General features: G+C 36.6%; 2 protein-coding genes across 2 annotated transcripts; both read left to right on the top strand.

Annotated features, from left to right (window-relative positions):
* Positions 1-14,088: 14,088 nt before the first annotated feature.
* Positions 14,089-15,949, top strand: LOC113773370 (putative GATA transcription factor 22). Its single transcript, XM_027317999.1, has 3 exons — positions 14,089-14,515; positions 14,654-15,040; positions 15,216-15,949. The coding sequence occupies exons 1-3, from the start codon at positions 14,300-14,302 to the stop codon at positions 15,567-15,569; spliced, it is 957 nt and encodes a 318-aa protein (XP_027173800.1). The 5' UTR covers positions 14,089-14,299; the 3' UTR covers positions 15,570-15,949.
* Positions 15,950-18,192: 2,243 nt separating this feature from the next.
* On the top strand, positions 18,193-20,953 carry LOC113776007. Its single transcript, XM_027321072.1, has 2 exons — positions 18,193-18,529; positions 20,314-20,953. Exons 1-2 carry the CDS (start codon positions 18,397-18,399, stop codon positions 20,622-20,624), a joined length of 444 nt encoding a protein of 147 aa, XP_027176873.1. The 5' UTR covers positions 18,193-18,396; the 3' UTR covers positions 20,625-20,953.
* Positions 20,954-21,451: the final 498 nt, after the last annotated feature.

Below are 21,451 nucleotides of genomic sequence, written 5' to 3'. Positions count from 1 at the left end.
AGATTAGGTTGCCACATTCTGACCATCTGACTCCTACTCGTTTTCGTTATGCATATCCTCACTTGTCCAACTTCAGACTGGATTAGCACTAAGCAAACAAGCAAGCAAGCAGCCGTATTTTGCCCAGACCAAATGAATATATTCACATCCTACCGAGTCACAGATTATGTAAAAGTTCTTTCTTCTTTTACGCAAAAATACAACCACTTGGTTGTATGAGTGGATCATCGCCAACGTATAAATTCTGCTCCGCCTCTAATATTGCTCTTGGGTTTTATGTACTATATCTTACCTTGAATTTTAGCTCTCTTTTTTTTTTTTGACAGTTGACACAACGTAAATTATAAACTTGGGATATAATCTAAATAAATTGGATGAATTACTTGCATATATATTTTCAAGAAATATAGTTAATTTGCCAATCAAAACATTAATTTCCCAGGGTGAGAACGATGGCCGATTCGTTCTTGGCCCTATCGTTTTGCAGTGTGATTGTCATTATTGTTGAATATAAGTATTAAATTGGATTTCACATCCATGCTTGACTGTAGTGGTTGGTGGTGGCTCCTCATCAGTCATCAGATTTCTTTTCTCTTGGAAAGTATTGTATTATTCATTTCAATCACATAAAATTTTTTCATGCGCTGATACGCAATCCATCATGTTTGTTATGGGTCCTCCAGAATGCGCACAATCCATGATGATTTTCAACTAATATTAATTGACTTTTATTTTATCCAAAAAAAAAAAAAAATTTCTTCTGTTGCAAAATTTTAAAAACAAACGAGGAGAATTAAGCAGTCGTTGTTGGTGATAATTGATGAAGTGATCATCTATTATTTTTGCATCTTGAATTCGTTAAAATCGCAAGAACTGACTCAATCCTTTGACTGATTGTAACTATTATATATTTTGCTTTATATATATTGCGAGGGCTGGTCTCGTCTCCAAAGTTATCTCATCATCTCTTGCGTCAAGATTATATATATTGGATATGATTTCCTTTGATAATACAAAAGTTCGTTCCTCTAACTCTAAGCAAGAAAGAAAGCAAAAAAAAGAAGCCAATTTTCGCTCTTGGAGTCCAACCTCATCATTTGTATTTCACATAGAAAATTAATTTCAGCCCAGTGACTCTTTTAGTCCAAGATCAGCACTTTCTTTTTTTTTTTTTTTTGATGAATGGGAATATAAATATGGTCATTATTTTCAAATTTCGTGGCTTGAAAGATGCAAATGTCATATTCATTTTCAGCATCCATATCCGTATGTCACAATCAGCTTCGAAAACAAAGTTGAAGAATCTCATATTCACAAGCAACCCCCACCTTAAAACAAACAACTACGTAAAATAATAACCCCAATGTTTGGCCTTGCGCGTGCTGAATCTCCACAACAATTAAAAATAAATATATAAATATATATATATTGGTCATTCCCTCCCGGGGATGAAGAAGAATATAACGTGAGGGTAGAAGAACTTATCCACCAAAATAATTCAATTGGTGATGATTTGGATCTTGATTTGGAAACTGACGATGACAATAGGGAAGGCAGCCCGGAGTCCCTTTCCAGCAGTTATTCTTCTGGTCGAGATCTCACTGCCTTCTCTTATCTTCAACAGTTTTCAACCTCAACTTTGAATGAACATCTCACAAAAGGGTTCCTTCATTTTCGAGCGATTAGGATTTTATCAAATTAGATTTGAGCTTCCGTTCGTTAATCACGATCACCCCTAGTACAATCAATGACATAATCATTGGACCTAAACCAGTAACTACACTTGCATTAGGTCTACCTAATGCATATGTACTGCGTCAGTAGTAGTGACATTAACCACCAATTCATTAAGTTTCTTCGTCTTGATGTTGAAAATTAATTTGACAGTATGATAGGATATTGTAGCAACACTAACGGACTGATTCGTTATATATGCCTACTTGGAATTGAAAGTCGAAACCGATGCATTATCATCCATCCATCCATTTCCTCAACCACCACCAACAATAGCAACATATATATATAGTAGCATTTCTTCAACAAGTTCACACACACACCAGAACTTGGGAGTTCTTTTCTTTTATTTTTGGTTTGTGGGCAAAGTTTGGATCAAATTTACTGCATTTTTTTTGTTGGAGTCCTCTAACTACCTAACTTCTCAACCATAATGTCGATTTTTTCAAAGAAGAGAAGTTTGGTCAATTATCTTAACAAATCCCAACATGCCCGCAATTCTTTTTGGTAGAATTGGGACCAATTAAGCGCGCCGTGCCCTTGTTGAGCTGTGGGGATAGAGCCAACAGAACGACCGTAAGTTGAAGCTGAACCACCGTATTCATTACACCCTGCGTACGACTTTTCTTTTCTGTGTGTCTCTCGTTCTTTCTACTCACTGACACCCTGTGTCATGCGTAGCATTGAAACTTGCAAAGGCATCGTATAGTCTTCATTTTTATGGGGAACAACCGTGCATTCGAAATTGATCGGCCTTGTTCGGCAAGCAAGTTACAGTAAAAATTTACACACTTCAAAAATTTTTTTTTACAGTAAGTTACAGTAAAATTTTAGATAAACACCTAATAGACTCGCTTACCAAACGGACCGATCGATATTACAATGGTTAAAATCATTTTGTTTAGAAAATGGTCTGGTTTTTGGTGCTTCAAATGGTCTGCTCACCGCTGCGAAGAAAGGCTTCACTGGTTCTTTAGGGAGACTGGCCAGTTTGTAGTGTGAGTGCCATTTACCAAAGGCCGGGGTTTTAGGGCTCTGGAATTGGCTGGACTTTTTACTAATAGGAAGCCCATTAGTTCCTGCAACCTGTCGAAGTTAAGCTTAGATCAACATAGTACTTAATTGACCTTAGCCTAGCCTTGGTCTGAACTTACTATCGAGGCGGCGGCCAGCTCAAAATTGGAGATTCTCAGAAATACATGGATCCAGATGCATTTTTCATAACCACCCAGTTTAATTTAATGAAGAAGCGTACATGTCTCAAGAAGTATTAGAAACTGGAGAAAAAGGCAAACCACATACTATCATAAAGAAAAGTGCAATCACACTACGTGCCAAACTTGTTGGACTCCATAAAAATTTTTATATTTTTATTTTCAACAATCTCTGCTGCGCCTGATGCAGACATAAAACGAGTATCATCACGGGAATTAGAGGAAGCAAACTGGCAGTGGTCAGGAGTATTTCAGTCAAAATTACAAAAGGTCTTTGTTCTGATCACTTTTGATGTTGAAAACCGAAAGCTTCGGATGAATGGGATTGTGTGGCAGTCATGAGCCAAGCGACGATTTTCACTTTCTTTCTTTGTGCATGCAATGCATGTATCGCCTGAAATGAATGAACCACACAGATCATAAATCGAGCTCATCAGCTTTCTTCTTCTTTCTTCTTCTTCGTGTTCGTGCCAGCCCAACAAGTTGCAGCCGCCTCACAACAAATTAAACCGCCCCACCACCGGCATTTATGGGACATCTTTCTGTCGAGTCTCCTGTGTATACATACATGTTGTTAATTGTTATGCAATGATCCAAATTCCAGGAAAAGAAAAGGGACGCTAAAGCTTTATCGATCCAGGTCATCCCAAACGATGCACCTTATCCTTCACAAATATATTAACGTTTGATGATTTGACCTGTTAGCTTAAAACAAGTTGTTTGTGCTTATTATAATTTTTTTTTTAAAAAAAAATTGTGCACTTAATTTTACTGTCAAAAGAGTGACAGAAAACCGTAATTAGGCAGATTAAAAGCAATAAAGCAGATTAGAAAGGCCTTTGAATCTTTGATTTGATGGGGTACGTGATGCCTTATCCAAATGTGGTCGGCGTCAATCGTCCGGTCCTGAGTTTCTTCCTGGTAGTATTTTGTGACCTTACGGGACTATCTCAGCCTTGGCAAGTTGGCGTGTATCTGACCCACAAATGGACCTTTCTCTCCGGTCCTTTCACCAAAGGTATCAGCCGAAAATCGGCAGATTAAATTTTTTTTTTCTTTTTCATTTTATTTGGGGCTCTTAGAATGCCCATATGGTTACTTGAATTTTGTTTTTGTGAGTAAAAAAGCAATACAGTTGTTGAAAATATTGCATGTCATGTTCTCAAGGAAAATGAAGCATTACTGCACCTTACCATATACTTACGTATTTCAATTTACTAGTTACATATTGAATTTTTTTTAAGAAAAAAAAAACTTATTTTAACGTGTGATTTTTCGCTTTTTTTTTTTTCATTTTGTACACTACATTAATTATTATTTTCATAAAACATTTCCAGAAGAGGCAAAACCAGGTGAAGCCTGTCAAGCCAAGAAACTATTGTTAGAAGAAGTTGGAGGAACTCCACGCAATAACTTTTTTGTAACAAATTAACCAACAACTACTTGCATTAACATATATATATATATATATATATATATAATCATCTGATAAACTCGGCTAACTTGATGGACTATGGCCTATAAATTCGTTACTTAACCGCAACTTCATATTTTTAGAACTTCATCGGCCATGGTCCATTCACGTAGATTTTCAGCTGAAAGTCCATGTCATCCTTACTTGGGCCAGAGTTCACTCTGATTTCTTTCCTTTATCTGCGTGTTTTTAGATCCAGCCCAGCTTAACTCCTTCCCTATGCGCCCCCAAAATAGGCATAAGATACAACATCCGGTGGCCCGACCGCCCTTCACGAATTGTCTCGCGTCCAAAGCCAGTGCTTTGATTAACAATTCATGGCCATTGATGAGTCCGTCGACGGTAAGATTTTTAATTCGACTTTCAAGTTCTCTATTTTTCCTCGTCTCTCTCGTAAACGTTTAGAGTTGTCTTTCGATAAAAAATAAAAATAAAAATAATAATGTCTCTGTAAAATGGGCATTATTGTACGCATAATCTTTACAAAAAAAAAATTAATTTACAAAATTGAAATTATGATCTTCTAATAGTAGTACTTTAGTTGAATGAAAGAAATGGCAGTTATCTAATTAGTTAAAATGTTAACGCTTGATAATATTGCATGGAAAAACACTTGATAATATAATGTTTGCCTAGAGAGTACTGTCAGGAGTTCGTTTTTGAGCTTTTCTGGTAGAAGGACTGAAACATGAGAATTCAAAAAGTGACGGAATAACCGGGGAGGGACTTGGGCTGAGCTCTCACCTGCAACAAAAAAAAAATTTAAGGGTAGTGCCATATTGCTTTCTTGATCTAGTTGAGTCTGCATACTCACTAGCCCCTAACACAAGCCTCCTTAGGCTCCTCCTCCCCTTAGATTAGGATAGAGTAGGTTATGTAATGTATTTTTGCTGGCAAAAAAAAAAAAAAAAATAGTGACGGAAAAAAAGAAAAGATTTACAGGAAAATATAAAGGTAAAGAAGTCATCCTCTGAGTTTCTTCTTCAAGATAGCAGGGACCCTGGTGGTAATGATTCGGACTGCCAGAAGCGGAGCCAAGGTGGTCACTTTTAGCTTCATTTTCAGAGGGTAATTGATTTGTGCTCTGGAAGATACAAACATACTCTAGGAGGATTGAAAGAGAAAGAACAGTGTTGTCCCCCACAATCCGCAGGCCTGCGTTTTCCTTCTGTACTTCGAACTAAATTACCGTTGCTACATGAAAATGACTTATCACAGAGAATGTAAAAGTAAATACAAACGAATAATGCTCCTCTTCTTTAAATTTATTGATCCCAAGCAACATATGCCCATAAATATTGTACAGTTGACCATGGATAGGTATTATTTCAAACTCTAATTTTTACGAAGATAAGAATTATAGATCTTTCTGAGGAAGAAAAAACGCACACTGTACCTGTGGATTCCTTGCAGCATTACCTGTGTAGAAAGTTTCATTTACATGGATCTTAAATTTAACCATGCAAATAATACTCTCCTTTTTTTTTTGTTTGAATAAATTATAGTACAAATATTTTTAGATAACTTTTTTACACACTGCCGCAGTATATAGCTTCTTTTACACTAGTTAGTTTAGATCATGCCCCATAATATTAATTCGCGTCTAAAATTCAAATGATATACATATGGCATACATGCAAAACTATTAGTGTAAAAAAAATCATGCACTGTTAGTATATCAAAAGTTAATCCAATATATTTTTTTTTTTTAGTGATCAATGGCTACAATCTTTTACTTCTTTTCCACGGCAAGAATATGGTAAAAGCACAATCTTTTGTATACGATAATGTAGCCTTCTCTTAACCAAATTGGACCGATAACTAAAACTATATGGGTCAAGAATTCCTAATGACAAGAATCAAATGTATGACAACCATATTTAAATGGTATCCAGGTTCTCTATCATCGGAGTTTTGATTGTCAGGACAGTTGATGAATGAATCACAAAGTCCTAATGATAAGAATCAATCGTATGACAACCAGACCTGAATGAGATCTGGGTTCTCCGCCATCACAGTTTTGATTGTAGAGAACAGTCGATGGTGGGAAATTAATTTTAAAGTTCCATAGTTGGAATTCAGTTTTGGACACAAAATTCAATAAGTTAAAAGAAAAATCCTTATGCTGTTATATGTTGCCGTTTTAATGTCTACATCTATTCTATCAGTGTCCATACGTACGGAGCAACCACAAGTGACAAGGTTGAGGTCCTTGATACCACACACAAGGTACATATGTAAGGATCCATTTTTACCCAGTGGCAAAGAATTTTTTCGGAAGACGCATCATATATATAGCCATAATTATTGATAGCCTTACTCGAAACGACAAGATCCTCCACCAAGAGGCCCGGGTACATTAGTATTAGGATTGGTCCTGCTTTGAAGTTTTGGCCATCCCATCTCCATGCATTTGTGCCTGGACCAGCGACTGTTACAGCTTGAAAGCTAGACTCTTCATCGGGCATGTATAGATAGACGTTTTGATAATGGTAGACTTAATTTTTAAGGAACCAATGGATTTTCGATTTTCAAGTCGGTCATATTTGGGATCTATATGTTCTTTTGAAATCAACAACCGTACCTTTGCCTTTGACGTCAAAGGGCAAGATATGTTGACAATAGAGGTGCGTTGACTAGCTAGTTGGCCATGATAGGGGTTGATCATGCACTAAATCATTTGAATTTAAATTTATTTTTACTTCTGAGGTTACTATAGTGTTAGATCGATTCATCTAAAGGTTTTTGTTTGTGCATGTGAGCTTCGATCTCAGTGGTATATAAGGCTGTGAGAACTCTTCTTAGAGCTCCAATTGGAGCTTAATACCAAGACGATTATTCGAAATTAAAATCATTTTCCCACTTTTCTTGATTGAGGGGGAGGGTTGGGAGAGCCCGGAGAGGAAGAGTTTCCCGTAGATTTGGTAAGTAATATTTCTTCACAAATACTCGATCAATAATTGATAATAGCGGGAATTTAAACAAAGGTACTCGATCAGTAATTGATAATAGCATTGACAGCAAACTTGAAATAGAGTTTTTTCGGAAGAAATTATTCATTGAGCCAATATGAGTTGATAGATTTTGACTTTTGGACTTACATCAAATTATTATAATCAAATTAATATACAAGGGCCAACTCTCATATAGTTGCTACCATAAAGCCTAATTCATTTTTATGTACATAAAGTGCTAAATACTACCATATAACCGGAGGAAGTATCGATCACATCCACGTGCATATGTAACAATGCCCGATATATTTGGAGAAATGTTCATGCACAGTATGAACATCATCGTTAGGAATCCGTGCATGCTCTTTATAAAGGAAAACCACGCACCACCACGGTCACTAGCTAACCTAGGGTTGTAAATTAACTAAGCTATTCAACTCAGATTTGCAAATAACTCAGTCAAAAATTTAACTCAAATTTAGCGTTGATCGAGTTTTACCCGAGTTCAAGCTAGTTAGTAACGTAATCGAGCCGAATTCGAGTAGAAAAAAATTAAAATTCAAATACTCGTTGAACCTTATCGAGTAATGTATTTATATAACAATATTTAATTATGTATTATAAATTTACCTAAAAGTTGAGCTTAAAGACTTGAATGAGTTTGATTAAGTTTGACTAAATCCAATTGAAATCAATTTGATCGAGTTTGAGCTCGAGCATTTTTACTCAAGCAGAACTCGAGCAGCGTGCTACTCATGAAGCAGGCCTGCACTAGCTCATGTAATGTGCATCTTTTCTTCTCCGCTGCGCCCTATCGTTGCCCATCAATTGGCCGCAACCGTTATTTAGCTAGCGAGAGAGAGAGAGAGAGAGAGAGAGATCACAAGATCACAAGATCACAGAGTGAAAAAAATGGGACCTTTTTGACATTGATCAAAGTGTCATGTAGCTAAAATCCCATGGCCCCTCAGATTTTGAAGCACCAGTCTGAAAACTACCTGCATTTGGCCCGATTCTCTATTCCTGACAGTGACAGCGAACATGATAATTTTACACCATGTCCCCATCGGCGTCTCCAGCTCTAAACAATTTGCAGCTGTGACTCCTAGACTGCATACGTAGCCATTTTTGTGATCGCAGAAAATTTATGTTTTTCCTTCTCTTACTGGTCAATCCGATCGATAATATCATGTTTCACCTAATAGAGACAAAAAGTTCATGTTTTTTGCCTTCTTGTTTTATGTAGGTATGTTTCATTCAGGTTGGTTGTTCGATTCATTGCTCAAACAACACTCTCTCACCCTGCAAAAGGGTATGTTCTCAAATCTCAATCCCCTGGATATTTCATATACATATATTTCTGCTGTTATCAATACGTTCAATCAGTTCTTTGTGCAGGATCTGCATACAACCGATTAATTACTTCGACCGTCACAGTTCAGACTCTATTGCACAGAAAATTAAGCTAATGTTACACGTAGTTCTGTCTTGTCCAGAAAAAATGTTTATTAATTGTTACTTATATAAAATCTTACTAGGTTTAACAGATCATCATCATATCCTTGAAGAATATTCTAAATTCGATACGATCGATAGTTTACAGGATGGGCATGCATGGAAGATAAACGTAGACCTACTGCATTAATTAATTATGCAGTCATTAAGACATGGTAATATCCATTGCTGTAAATATAAAAAGCTCTAAAAAAAAAAATCGTACGTAGCGAAAGACAAATTTGTTGTGTCCTCCAAACATGAAAAACTTGTTATTAAGATTCAAGAACTAGTCCCATTATCTCCGTTAGAGTTTTTGAAGAAATTTGGAGCTTCATATAAAGACAGCTTGAAGGAAGGATTAACAAATTCCCTATCAAAGTCCTAGGGACACAAATAGCAATGGCAAATCCTTTGTCGAAATTTTCAATTCACATCTTCATCTGATTTCATTTCATCCAAATTAAATGCAGGAACGTACCATTCAAAGGTCAAAGGAGGAATGTTTGAGAACTTCTACGCCATTTGGCAAAACTATACAATGACGACTCAAGTCGCGGAAAATAATTTTGATTGTTTTTGTTTTTGATGCATAAAAAGGTTAAGTTTTTTACATCCAATTAACTCCAGCCATTTGAACCCCCAAAAAAAAAAAATATTACTAGAAGAGAGAAAGAGATAAGCTTCTTAAGCGCGCAAGAGTATGAAGAAGAAAGACTTGAGTTACAAACAGAAGGGTTCCAAAAAGAGAAGTTTTATTGTGGTTTGTTTAAAAACACTGGAAAGGAAGTGTATTAGTTTCCAAACTTGGATTAAGGTATTAAAGTACAAATGCAATGTAAAATATGATGGAATGAGAAAACTTTCCCTCTTCCCGAACTTTTTAAAAAAAAAAAAAATGCAAAATTTAAAGTGGTAGAAGTATTTTGTCAAAGTACTAGACTTACTGTATAGACATTTATTAAAAGGGTTTTTTTAATAGGTATCAAATGAATATTTATTAACGTGCTTAAATCACAGCTAATATTCTATATGAATACATATACTAACAATTATTACTCTTTTTTATATTTATGCACTTTTCATAGTTAATATTACTTTTTAAAAAATTTAATACCTGAACTAAATAGACCTTATTAAATAAAAAATCTCTTCAAACCGTATCTCATTTTTAAATTTCTCAAATGTCGGACAATGTGACTGCATAGTAGTGACTGCCTCTAAAAGGGAGAACTAGGGAATCCGCTCACCCCACCCTCCCTAACCTTTTTAGTTCAGGGAGGATGGCAAAGGAAGCGCCGAAGAAATATTGCTGTATTTTCTTTTTAATTTTGATTTTTTCTAAAGTCAAACGAACACTTGTTAACATATTTAAAATTTATCTAACTTATTATATATATATATATATATACACATACTAATAATTATTACTCCTTTTTGGCATTTATATACTTTTCCTATTTAATTTTAACTACTCTCTCTTGCATCTATTTACTTTTTCTAATTAATCTTTTATTTTTATAAATAAGACATTTGAAATATATCTTAACAAGTGTACACGTTACACAACAGAGCCTTTTAATTTTTAAGAAAGCTCACACTTTCGATTATTACTTCGCACAAGTTTACAAATAAGATTTCCTATTTAATAGAGATGTATATACCACGTGAGATATTTAGAGTTAATGTGGAGATAAATTTCAATTCTTTTTAAATCATAGACATATTACAACTTTCTCAATTATGGTTAGGGATGCAGATCTACAAATGAAGGGGTGGATATGCATCTAAATCTAAAATATAAGGGTAAGGGAATAATGGTGGACATGGGAATGGGAAAAGGAGTAAATAATTAGAGTTGTCTAGACATGAAAACAGGAAAACTAGTAAATAATAAGAATCGAGTAAATTTGTAAAGAGTTGTCTAGACATGAGAATGGGAAAAGGAGTAAATGATAAGAGTTGTCTGTATTTTTTGAAAATTACCGAGTCTGTCACAATCCTATTTTCTTTCTTTTCTGTTTTTCTTTTTCAGTTTCACCAATCACAATCACATTTGGGAAGAGTACTCAGTTAATTGCTCCATTGGTCCTTAAAATTTAAAATCCACCGGGTATCTTCTTAAGTAAAAAGGTTCTCCATACGGAGCTCCTTCCGGGTTAAGCAGCCGTATGCTCGGGACACAACTAGAATGAAGACTGCGTTCACGAACTAAAAAGTTTTCCGGTGAAATTTCTTGTTTGGATTGTGATTTTCTTCCGTAAACATATTTTTCAACCGCTTTTTTACATTACATGCGTCAAATTACTATAGTACATTTTTCTACAAAAAAATTCTAAAAATAGCAATCTAAACAGGGCATTTCCAAAATCTTGAAGGATTTTTAGAGGTAACTGTATGTGAAACAAAACATATATATGTATGCCGGGGCTCAATTTTGAAGAACTCTAGGTTTAGAACCAAAGTAAAACCCAATTTAGTGTCTCAATCACCAAATATGTTAAGGTCAAAGAATTGAGTAAATTTGTTAAAAAAAAAGAACTTATTTCTTATGCAATCAAATGATCAATTAACCCCTAAATTTCACCCCCCCCCCCACCCCAAAAAAAAAACAAAAAAGGAGGAGGACCCGGAGAGAATAATTACAGCACACAATTCCACCCTCATCTCAGATTGCGAAGTAGCTTGATTTATAGGATCCTATCCATTGAATTTACTGCAAATATATGCAAAACCAAAGTGTTATTTCGGTCAACAATCCCTTTGGCTTTCGGTAATATTCCCACTTAAAATATTTGCGGCCAGTATTTCTTAATCCAAATGCACCGTCACTTTAGTAGAAATGATTGGTGTCTCAAGTGAGCTACTTGCACTCGCAGAGCACACCGAAACTTCAATTTTAGGTGGATTTTTTGCTCTTTGAACTAAAGTTTTTCCAGATATGGCATCCTCCAAAAAAAAAAAATTTTTTTTTTGCCAGATATGGTCAATTTTATGGCTTTAACCACATCTAATCTGTCTACCATATTTTGTTTTGATCATAATTTGTTTACAACATATATGTTCATTTTAAACGTTCACATATGATAATGTTATTTAGCATAATTATTGATGGATCCAACAATATTTAATCAGCTAAACTAGTTGTTCTGGCTTTGAATAACAAAAGTAAACTGCAAGAAAAATAAGGGGCTCGCGGTAAGCTTTAGCATTGATCAACAAGTAAAAGAAATTAAAAGGAAATCGGAAACCAGAAGAAGATATAAAAATCCTTATATTATATAAGAATGAGTTGTGGTCAAAGGGGTTTGAATTTCAACGGCATGAATAGGGGTTTTTTGGGAATATGGAATGTTGTGTAGTTTTTTAAAAAACTTTTGGTACAAATAAGGACAACATGTGTTTAGATATATTTTTACCAAAATGCCATCATTTTGGTACATTTAAAGTTTTGATTTATGGAGACATCTGGATATTTCTGAAATATAGAATTATTTTGCAACCATTTTTGCATCGAGTACACTCATATAAGTTTATGTGTTGGTGTAATTATTGAAATGATGTTATAGACACATTTAATTGAAGAATGACTTTTGTTGTACACTTAACACAAAGACATATTAACACGTTGTGCAATTAACATGTTGTTATTACTAGCCGTTCGAGAATATTCCTTTGTCTGAAACAACTTATGTCTCCTCTTGAGCGATTTTCAACTGACATCTGTAGGAGTTTTTTGAAAATAATAAAATTGTAAAAGCATTGATAAAATAAAGTGTACAAGTGTGTGATGCAATTAGAATGTACTATTAGTAATTTTGTCATATTTGATGACTATTTCTTTCTAAAATGTACTATTATTTGTCTAATAAAAAATTCTTTTTAACTATAAGCACCAAACGCCCGCGCCATGCGTGGCCACTCTCCCCCTAGTAAATAAATAAATAAAGCAGTAGAGGATGATGGTATGGGCGTGGGGAGAGGTGGCGAGCTGTTACTGTCCTTTGCCTGCACTGCATTCAATGAGTTTTTGGCTATACTAAGGGTAATGAGAATATGTTGGCATGCAGATCTTAGCCCATTTCTTTCTCATCATCCTCAACATGCCCTCGTATTCCTGTGAAAAATCCGAAAGCCATTAATTGCCATTTGAAGAAGTATATTGTAATGCAGAAGAGGAGGAGGAAGCATAGAAAGATTTATTGATAATGTGGGCACCATCTACAGATCTTGGGTCATGAGAACATGCTGCCTTCATTTTCGTGCATACATCTACACTTTGGAAAAGGAGAGGCTTCACCCTTCTCACTTTGCACTAGAGAATTTAAGGGTTGGTTTTTGCTGCAAGGGCTAATTTTGGATCGTTTTTCTTTGCACTTAGACATATCTAAGAATGCCGTTTAATATGGATGATCTTGTAATTTGTCTAAACCAGCACACACATCTATGTAAGGAGGTGAATTTGATCTTTACACTCAAGAATCGCAGAATTTGATTTAAATGCAAGGGTTAGCACGGTTGGTCATTGTCGTTATAACCATGTCCAATCCTATTTTCATGGCTTACAAGTCAAAAGCAAAAGGTCGTTGTATTCTATAGTGTGCAACATGACATCGATCCCACAATCTCAATGCCATTAACGTAATTTAGACTTTTAACATTTCTGGATATCCAAGTGGAGGAACAACTTGGACCGGTGATTTCCTCAAATCTATATGGGTGGGTAGTATATCCGTCTAGTTCGATAGTAGTTCAGTCCCTCTAAATTGGCTCCCTTATAGGTATAGTTGACTTTTTTCCTAAATTGGATTAGAGTAAGAATAGGGTAGATAAATGTCGAATGATAAAAAAGAAAAAATGTGGAGGAACAACTTATAGGTAATGAATTTAAGAAAAATTAGAGGAACCGATGTGAAGGGGAGACGCGTGATGCTGAAGGTTATGTGTGGCTAAGATACTATATACCTTCTCCACTAGTACATAATATATATATATATATATATATATATATATTTTGCATCAATTTCAAACTAAGATTTAATCCGATGGATGGCAACTTTTGAAGATAGGGTTCTGTCAAATGGTCGTGTGGTAGCATTCTGCTCTTCTCCTTTAAGTTTGTCCTCTTAACCTGTTTGTTTGGTTGTCATGAAGTCACGTGAATGTCTAGGCCACCCACAGCCCCATCTTTGCAGCTCATTCATTCTCATTTCCGTACCCCGCCCCTTTAAAACCCTTTTCCAACTCTTCTCATTAGGCCCTTTTAGATCGATCCCTTTGGCCATAGTATCTCATTAGGCTGATCACATTTCCCTGGCATATATAGCAAGTTCCACACCCCACCGCCACTCTCAAACCTTCTTTCTTTCCCCACCCCCCCTGAAGCAGAAACAAGAAAACTCGAAATTCTTTGTCCTTGTCTCTTCCCCATGATTCCAAACTACCTTACCTCAGCATCACCATCTCCTTTTTCTGTTCGCGATCCCATTCAAGATCATGATGAACACGATCGTCCTCAGCTCTTCTTTCCAAATTACCAAACGGCCTCGTCATCTTCCGTTTCTTCTTCTGGTTTCCGCAGTATAGCTCAGGATCAAACTGAAGATTATCATGCTCAAATGCACCAGCAGCGGTACCAACAACAGGTACATCCATGCAGTACAAGGAATCCGTGCTTCAGTGATCGCAACGATCGCTTCTTTACTCTTCTTATTTCACTCTCCAGTTATTTTGTTTTTATGTTTTCTGACCGGAAACAAAAATAATTTGCTTTGATCTCTCAGGTTGAAAATCATGCTCCATACACTGGATCACAGGATCCAGAGAAGAAGGCTAACAAAGGCTCAAAGATATCTCTGCGGAAGAATAATACTAATGGAAACCAAGCTGATTATCATGAGGAGATCAATCCAGTTAATAATAAGTGGGTGTCTTCAAAGGTGAAGTTGATGCAGAAGATGAACAAGCCTGACCTGAAGGAGATAACGAGCAGCACCACCACCGCCATGAAATTTGAGGATCATCAGAAGCAGCCAACTTCAGCTTCTCCTGAAGCTGATCATTTCAGCAGCAACAGTTCCTCAAACATCAGCAACACTCCAATTAGGGTTTGCGCTGATTGTAACACAACCAAGACCCCACTTTGGAGAAGTGGTCCAAAAGGCCCTAAGGTATGATCTTTGTTCATTAAACTTCGCATGATCTCGTTTAGTTACATGATAATCAGACGATAATATGAGAACCAAACACACACCAGTGGTTAGGAGTCTTTTGCTCCTGGCGGTGTTTGGTCTCAATTTTTGCTTCCACTCCTCTAATTAATCTGAGTTTCATCCACTGTTTCAGTCGCTTTGCAACGCATGTGGGATCAGGCAAAGGAAGGCAAGAAGGGCCATGGCTGCCGCTGCGGCTGCCGCAAACGGCACTTCCCCTCCAACATATGACACTACAGCACCACTGAAGGTCAAGGTGCAAAACAAAGACAAGTTAAAGAGCAACGGTCAGTTCAAGAAGCGGTGCAAACTCAATACTTCTGCTGAGTCGTCTCAAAATCTTCATGCAGTACAAAAGAAGAGTGGTTTCGAGGACTTCTTATTCAATTTGAGTAAGAATTTAGCCTTTCATCGCGTGTTTCCGCAAGATGAGAAAGAAGCTGCAATCCTGCTAATGGCTCTATCTTGTGGTCTGGTTCATGGTTAGCTGAATTTGATCAGTGGGGTGGTCCTATAAACTATTGCCTTAAGTCCCCATACGTTGCCTAGGTTTAATTGTTTCTTGTTTTATTTGCTCAATGCCATTGGATCAAAAGCATGAACGTGTGATAGTGATTAGAGTTAGATCAGTAGGAGAATGAGAGAGAGTAACCTATCTAGCTGGCTTGCAAATAATATCTAGCTACTCATAATCAATTTTAAGGACGAAAATAAATTTGTGTGATGATTTATTTTCTTATCCTTTATGATAGATTTGAACAGGTTGATAACCAAAATGTGGATATCCTGTTCTTGATCTATCTACGTGTGCTACCAATTTTAATGAAGTATATTTTGGATCATCCAGAGATAGTTTCACTTTCTTTATTCTAGCTTACTCATACGGTTGCCTCTACTTTTTTCTTTTTTTTTTTTTCAAATATCCTCTTCTGTCATAGTTTAGTTTCTTTAAGTTCACTAATTTTATACCAATTCTTTTGTCTTTCATTTGATGATATTCAAGCGTACCTTACATGTAAAAAGTAAACAAGACCTTCTATTCCTAACAGAAGTAAGCGTTGGAATCTTTTTAGTTACTCTACTTGTTAATACTGATGTAGAGTTTTTAGGAAGCTCAACCTCATGAGCAGTTAAAATGTTTAAAACTTGCAATCCCATAGAGAATGTACATGGCAGTCGGGAGTATACTTAGAGCATCGTGGGGCTGACATAGAAGAAAGCTCTAGACTTCACAGATCATGAGTTGACATGGGAGAAAAATGTAAAACAAAAACCATTCACTTTTTAGACTGGCTCGTTCAATCATTATTGTGATCATTCAAGGCCTTCCAAAAGAATCCCTTCTTTTTTTTTTTTTTTTTTTTTGGGGGCCGGGGGTGGGGCTGAGTTCTGCAGGAGAGGAAAGCCATATGGTTGATAACGATGATTCACAATTTTGCAGCAGCTTTTGGAGCCATGAGAAGTCTAGCACTCTAGCTAATGCCTAATACGGGAGGATTGTAGTTTTGCGATCAAGGGTCCTCCCGGTGAAACAATTAGGCCCTCCATGTCTCCTGACTCCCTCGATCCCGTGCATGTACATGTCGGAAACACGTTTTTATGAACAGCTTTGTTTTGTTCTACCCAAAAAAAAAAAAAGGGATAAACAAAGTTGTTCTGTAGATCAGTTCAACTTCATGTGATAGGAGATCTGAGAGAGGGTATTTGATTAGGTTCTTTTAAGAGCTTTCTTCCACTTCAATTATACTGCCTAAATATCTTGGATTTGACAGGAAATTGATGAGCATTGTCAGCTCAAATTAACGCTCTTATAACAGCAAAGTCTGCAACGTCCAATTTGGCAGAAGTTAGTTAAGGATAGAAATTTATGCTAGTATGTATCAAATTGTTTCCCAGGAACAACGGTTGAAGTGCAAACTGTAGAGTTCCGCCATTCGACTCATTTAATCGACCTCATCATTGGACAGTAGTCCTTGTTCCTAAATATGAGAATATATTGATATTGTTCAATATACATAGCAGTGATTCAAAATTCCACCAAGTGAGCAAATTAATTCTTGGGCCAGTAATTTCCTAGGTAGCAAGAAGATAACCTTTTTTTTTTCCTTTGGTTTGGCCGAATGTAACACCTATTATTATTACTCATCCTACACTAGTTTGTACGAGGAAACGTTTTATTAAACTGGTTACATGAATAATCTATATTATACAATTAAGCTACTAAAGATTTTTCCCAAAAAATGCATCGTCTTTATAGTGTAAACGGAAAATTTGAAATTATTTAGGGAAAAAAAGAGAAAAATGGAAAAGCAAAAGAAACAACAAGGAAAGATTTAAATTGCTCAAAATTGAATATATCGTTGGTTCAGCACTTGTTGATGCACAATCAAAAGCATATCAATTTTTGTTACATTTTTTTGTTGTTGTTGCATATCAACTCTAGATGCTAAAAAAGTAGATATAAAAATATGAGTAAATCTTATATACACTGACGGTGTATATACTATCACGGTTGGATATACGATACATATTCAAAATTTGAGTTTCAAATTCAAATTCGGATTATGTGTAATATATCTAATGATGAAAGTGTATACATTGTCAGTGTATAGAAGATTAATCCTAAAAATATATTAAAAATATACTAATCTAGATACTAAGAGAATAATAATATAATGTCATTCTAAAAGCAAAATAAGGGTTAATTCTAATAAACCCCCTCAAAAATTTTTTTTTCCCCACATTACCCCTTGTGCTATTATAATTTTCTAATCGTGTGTAATTGGGTCGGGCAATCTAATTTTGTTGTACAGGGACGTTAACCCTCCATAGCATAGGGAGGAAATTTTGGTCAATTCACAAATGCATATGCATTGAGCATGCCAAAATTCAGCCCAAAATTGGGTTGTTCGACCTAATTATACCTAATTGACAAATTTGGAATAGCACAAGCACAAAGGGGGGGGGGGTGAATTGATTCGATTAGATTTTCACCAGAGGCGATGTGAGGGAGGCAATTTTTTTTATTTTTTTTTTGTGGGGATTTATTTGAACTAACCCAAAATACTAGTGATATACTTATTATTTTGGGTGATTGTACACCAAAATAAAATTCTATAAGCAGTGCATGAACGTGGCACGGAAGCGCGGAGCACCAGTTCCTAACCTAACGGGCCTCAGATCCGTCGATGCCCGTTGAATTGAAACGTGAAAGCTGAAGAACTAAACTATTTAGGACTGTTGGGGCCCAAAACAACAGTCTGATCGATTGATTCAGAGCTAGAAGAGGCGGAGAAAGGCCGAAAACGAAAGAGATGGAGGGTGGTGGTTCCAATAGTAATCCAAGTTCGGCGGCGTGGTCAGCACCTCAGCTTCCCACTGACCAAAAAATCAGACGCATGAAACTCTATTGGCGTGCTGCTTTAATTTCCAACTTTGTTCTTGGAGGTCAGCACCCACCCCCCCAAAAAACAACTCCAATACTACTATCCTTCTTTCTTGCGCTCGCGCTACTTATTTCTGTACGTGCTTGCATTATAAATGCACGTCTACATTACTGCTGAATTTGCTCTGTGAAATGGTGATTGCGGGGATTTATGAAGATGCTCTGTGTTGAACGATTGAAGCCCAGCTTCTTCATTTTTTTTCCCCGCATTCTTGAGTTGCTGTTTTACTTGGGTTCCTCGTCCTTCTTGACAATATTGCATTTTTATACGTCCATGCATTTTGTTCAGGATAGTGTGCTTGGCGGTGATCGTTTGAAATGGGGTTTGAGGCATGTCCCTTTTGGCCCCAGAAGGTTGGAGGAAAGGGAGGTGGGGATATTGGCACTGGGGGAATGGTTGCCTATGTTCTGTTTGATTTAATGATAGGACGTCACATTGTGCTGACACTTAAATGTTGAATGATCAGGGCAGTGTATGGCTGGTTTTGATTTTTTTTCAGGAATTAGATGGAAGGTTTTTTTTCCATACGTGTAGTAAGATGTTGTAGTCATTATTTCCTTTTGCCTGCTGTTGATGAACCTGCGATATGGACTTAAATACTGTGAACTTTTAGATTTGGTTTTCAGGGGACTCAGCGAAGTATTTTGCCTGCAGACTGAGGCAGGGAATCTCTTTTTCTTGAAGTGGGCTAATTAACCATGTCAGCCAAAATATATGACATAAAATCTTGACTAGCTATTGATTTTCATTTGGCTATACCCCTTTTGTCTCTTATGCATTTGTAGTCAACAACATGAACAGGCTACTATTTTTTATGTTTGTAGGTAAATGGATAAGAAAGTATTTAGGTTTGACAAATAGCCGAGTGGATCAGTTATTGTTACAATCAACGCGCTTGCTTGGCTCTTATACGTGAGTATGTGGGCTGTTTAACTATAGAACCCCACCATCTATGCTGAGATCAAAATTTTCTGTTGCCTTGATCAAAACCATTGGTATAAGAATAGTTTGACTTATTCGGGGATGAGATCTTTCTCAATGGGAATCAAATCCTAGTCTAAGTTGTTTGCGTTGATACTTTTTGTTCAATACTAAAGTTTTTCAATCTTTTTGCTTTTTATGTCATCTTGCTGTTGAGGTGAGGAAGTAAGAATAGCTAAGAGGATACTGGTAAACTAATCTAAAACCTTGAAAAGAGAGATGTCTTACGACCATTTCAAAATCCAGAATTTTGCTATTTACTTACCAAGCATATGTGGGATAGTTTGTCTGTACGTGGACAGATGCTTGTCAACTTACTGCAAGTATTGTTGACAAATATTTATTCTGTAAAGGCCATAAACAGACCTGTAGGGCTATGTCCAGGCACACTGCCCATGGAATTGGCTGCCGTCTCAGCCTGTGGCGGGATCAGAAGGCCTGATCAATTACTTCTTAAAACTTTCTCTGTGCAATATCCTTCTTGCTACCTGTAATACTTAAAGATACAGTGTTTACATTTGGTTAACGTGGGACCTTCGAGGCTCTGATGCATATAAATTCAAAACTTGCAACAATTTGAAATGCAGCATGCTAGTTTTGGGGCATCTTTGATGTATGAGTTTTGATGTGGAGAAAAAAGGATGAGAATTGATATTTCTTGCTTCTTGAATGGTAATTAGTTTTCCAACTTGAGATCATTTACGTTAGAACATATTGAATTAACTTCTTATTTCTGTCACACAGAAAGCCCTCAAATTTTGATATCTCCAGCCAATTGCTAATCTTCAATGGGTGTTTTTGCAGCCTATCTGTTCATCATGCCAAAAAAGAAACAGATCAATGCAGAGAGCAGCAAAGCTGTAGAAGCTGTACCCCCTCCTCCAGTTGAGACAACCAGTCCAGTGCATGAGGAACCTCCCTTTATTCCTTCCCCTGAAGTGCCTGTGAAGGTGCAAAAGCCTGTCCCAGAAGACCAACAACGTGAGCTATTCAAGTGGGTACTTGAAGAGAAAAGAAAGGTGAAACCCCAGAATCGTAAAGAGAAGCAGCGTATTGATGAAGAGAAAGCTATTCTGAAGCAGTTCATTCAAAAGGAATCCATCCCAAGTATCTGAAGTGTATTGGTTAATGATGTACTGACCTATTCTCAAGACGGGTATGATTTGGCTCATCCTTGATTGAAGCAAAAGTACTCACTCTTCGTGTACATTGTTGCTGTCAACTACCAGTTTGATAGTTAATGGAAAGGAGCTGACACTAGCCACCACGACTAATATCCTAGTTTTTGAGTTTTGTTGTAGAGGAGAAACACTTGACAGGGAAAGCAAAGATGAGTGCTTGAGTGGTTTTGCTCTTTGTGGTGGATTCAATAGTTGATATTGGCGGATTCAGTACTTGAGTGGTTTTGCTTTTTCCTAAGAATGCTTTAACTGCATATTTGATTTTTGTTTCTCTTAATTTGGGTAATATCATCCTTCTCAGCAATAATCTACAAAGCTAGCCAGCCATGCATAATTTCAATCATAATGCCATTCAAGTTGGCTTCCTTCCCGAGCAACTTGTTCTGGGAAACTCCCACGAAACAGAACCTTTGCGCGCTTGGGCCATGTTCAAAGCTGGGGCATGCCCGAAGTAATCTTGCCTACGGGCCTGTGTTCCGCAGGTCCATATTCCTTAGGCAATAATGCGATCAAATTTTTGGGCATTCATGATGATATGGACTTCTAGTGCTATGATGGTTTCTGCATTTATTGGAGTTCGCAGAACGTCCGCCAATTTCATTTGTAGTAAACATTGGGCTCTTTAACTTCCCACGTGGAACGATTATGTGTGCTTAAAAGTTTCTAAACCTCTAATCAATCCATGCATCCAGCTGAATTACATTGGCCTAATGACAGAGTCAGAAATCAGTTCGTTCCATTTCTTGCACCAACAATAATCT

The sequence above is a fragment of the Coffea eugenioides genome, chromosome 6 (assembly GCF_003713205.1).
Source record: "Coffea eugenioides isolate CCC68of chromosome 6, Ceug_1.0, whole genome shotgun sequence".
Classification (NCBI taxonomy): Eukaryota; Viridiplantae; Streptophyta; class Magnoliopsida; order Gentianales; family Rubiaceae; genus Coffea; species Coffea eugenioides.
This window is presented reverse-complemented; position numbering and strand designations above follow the sequence as displayed.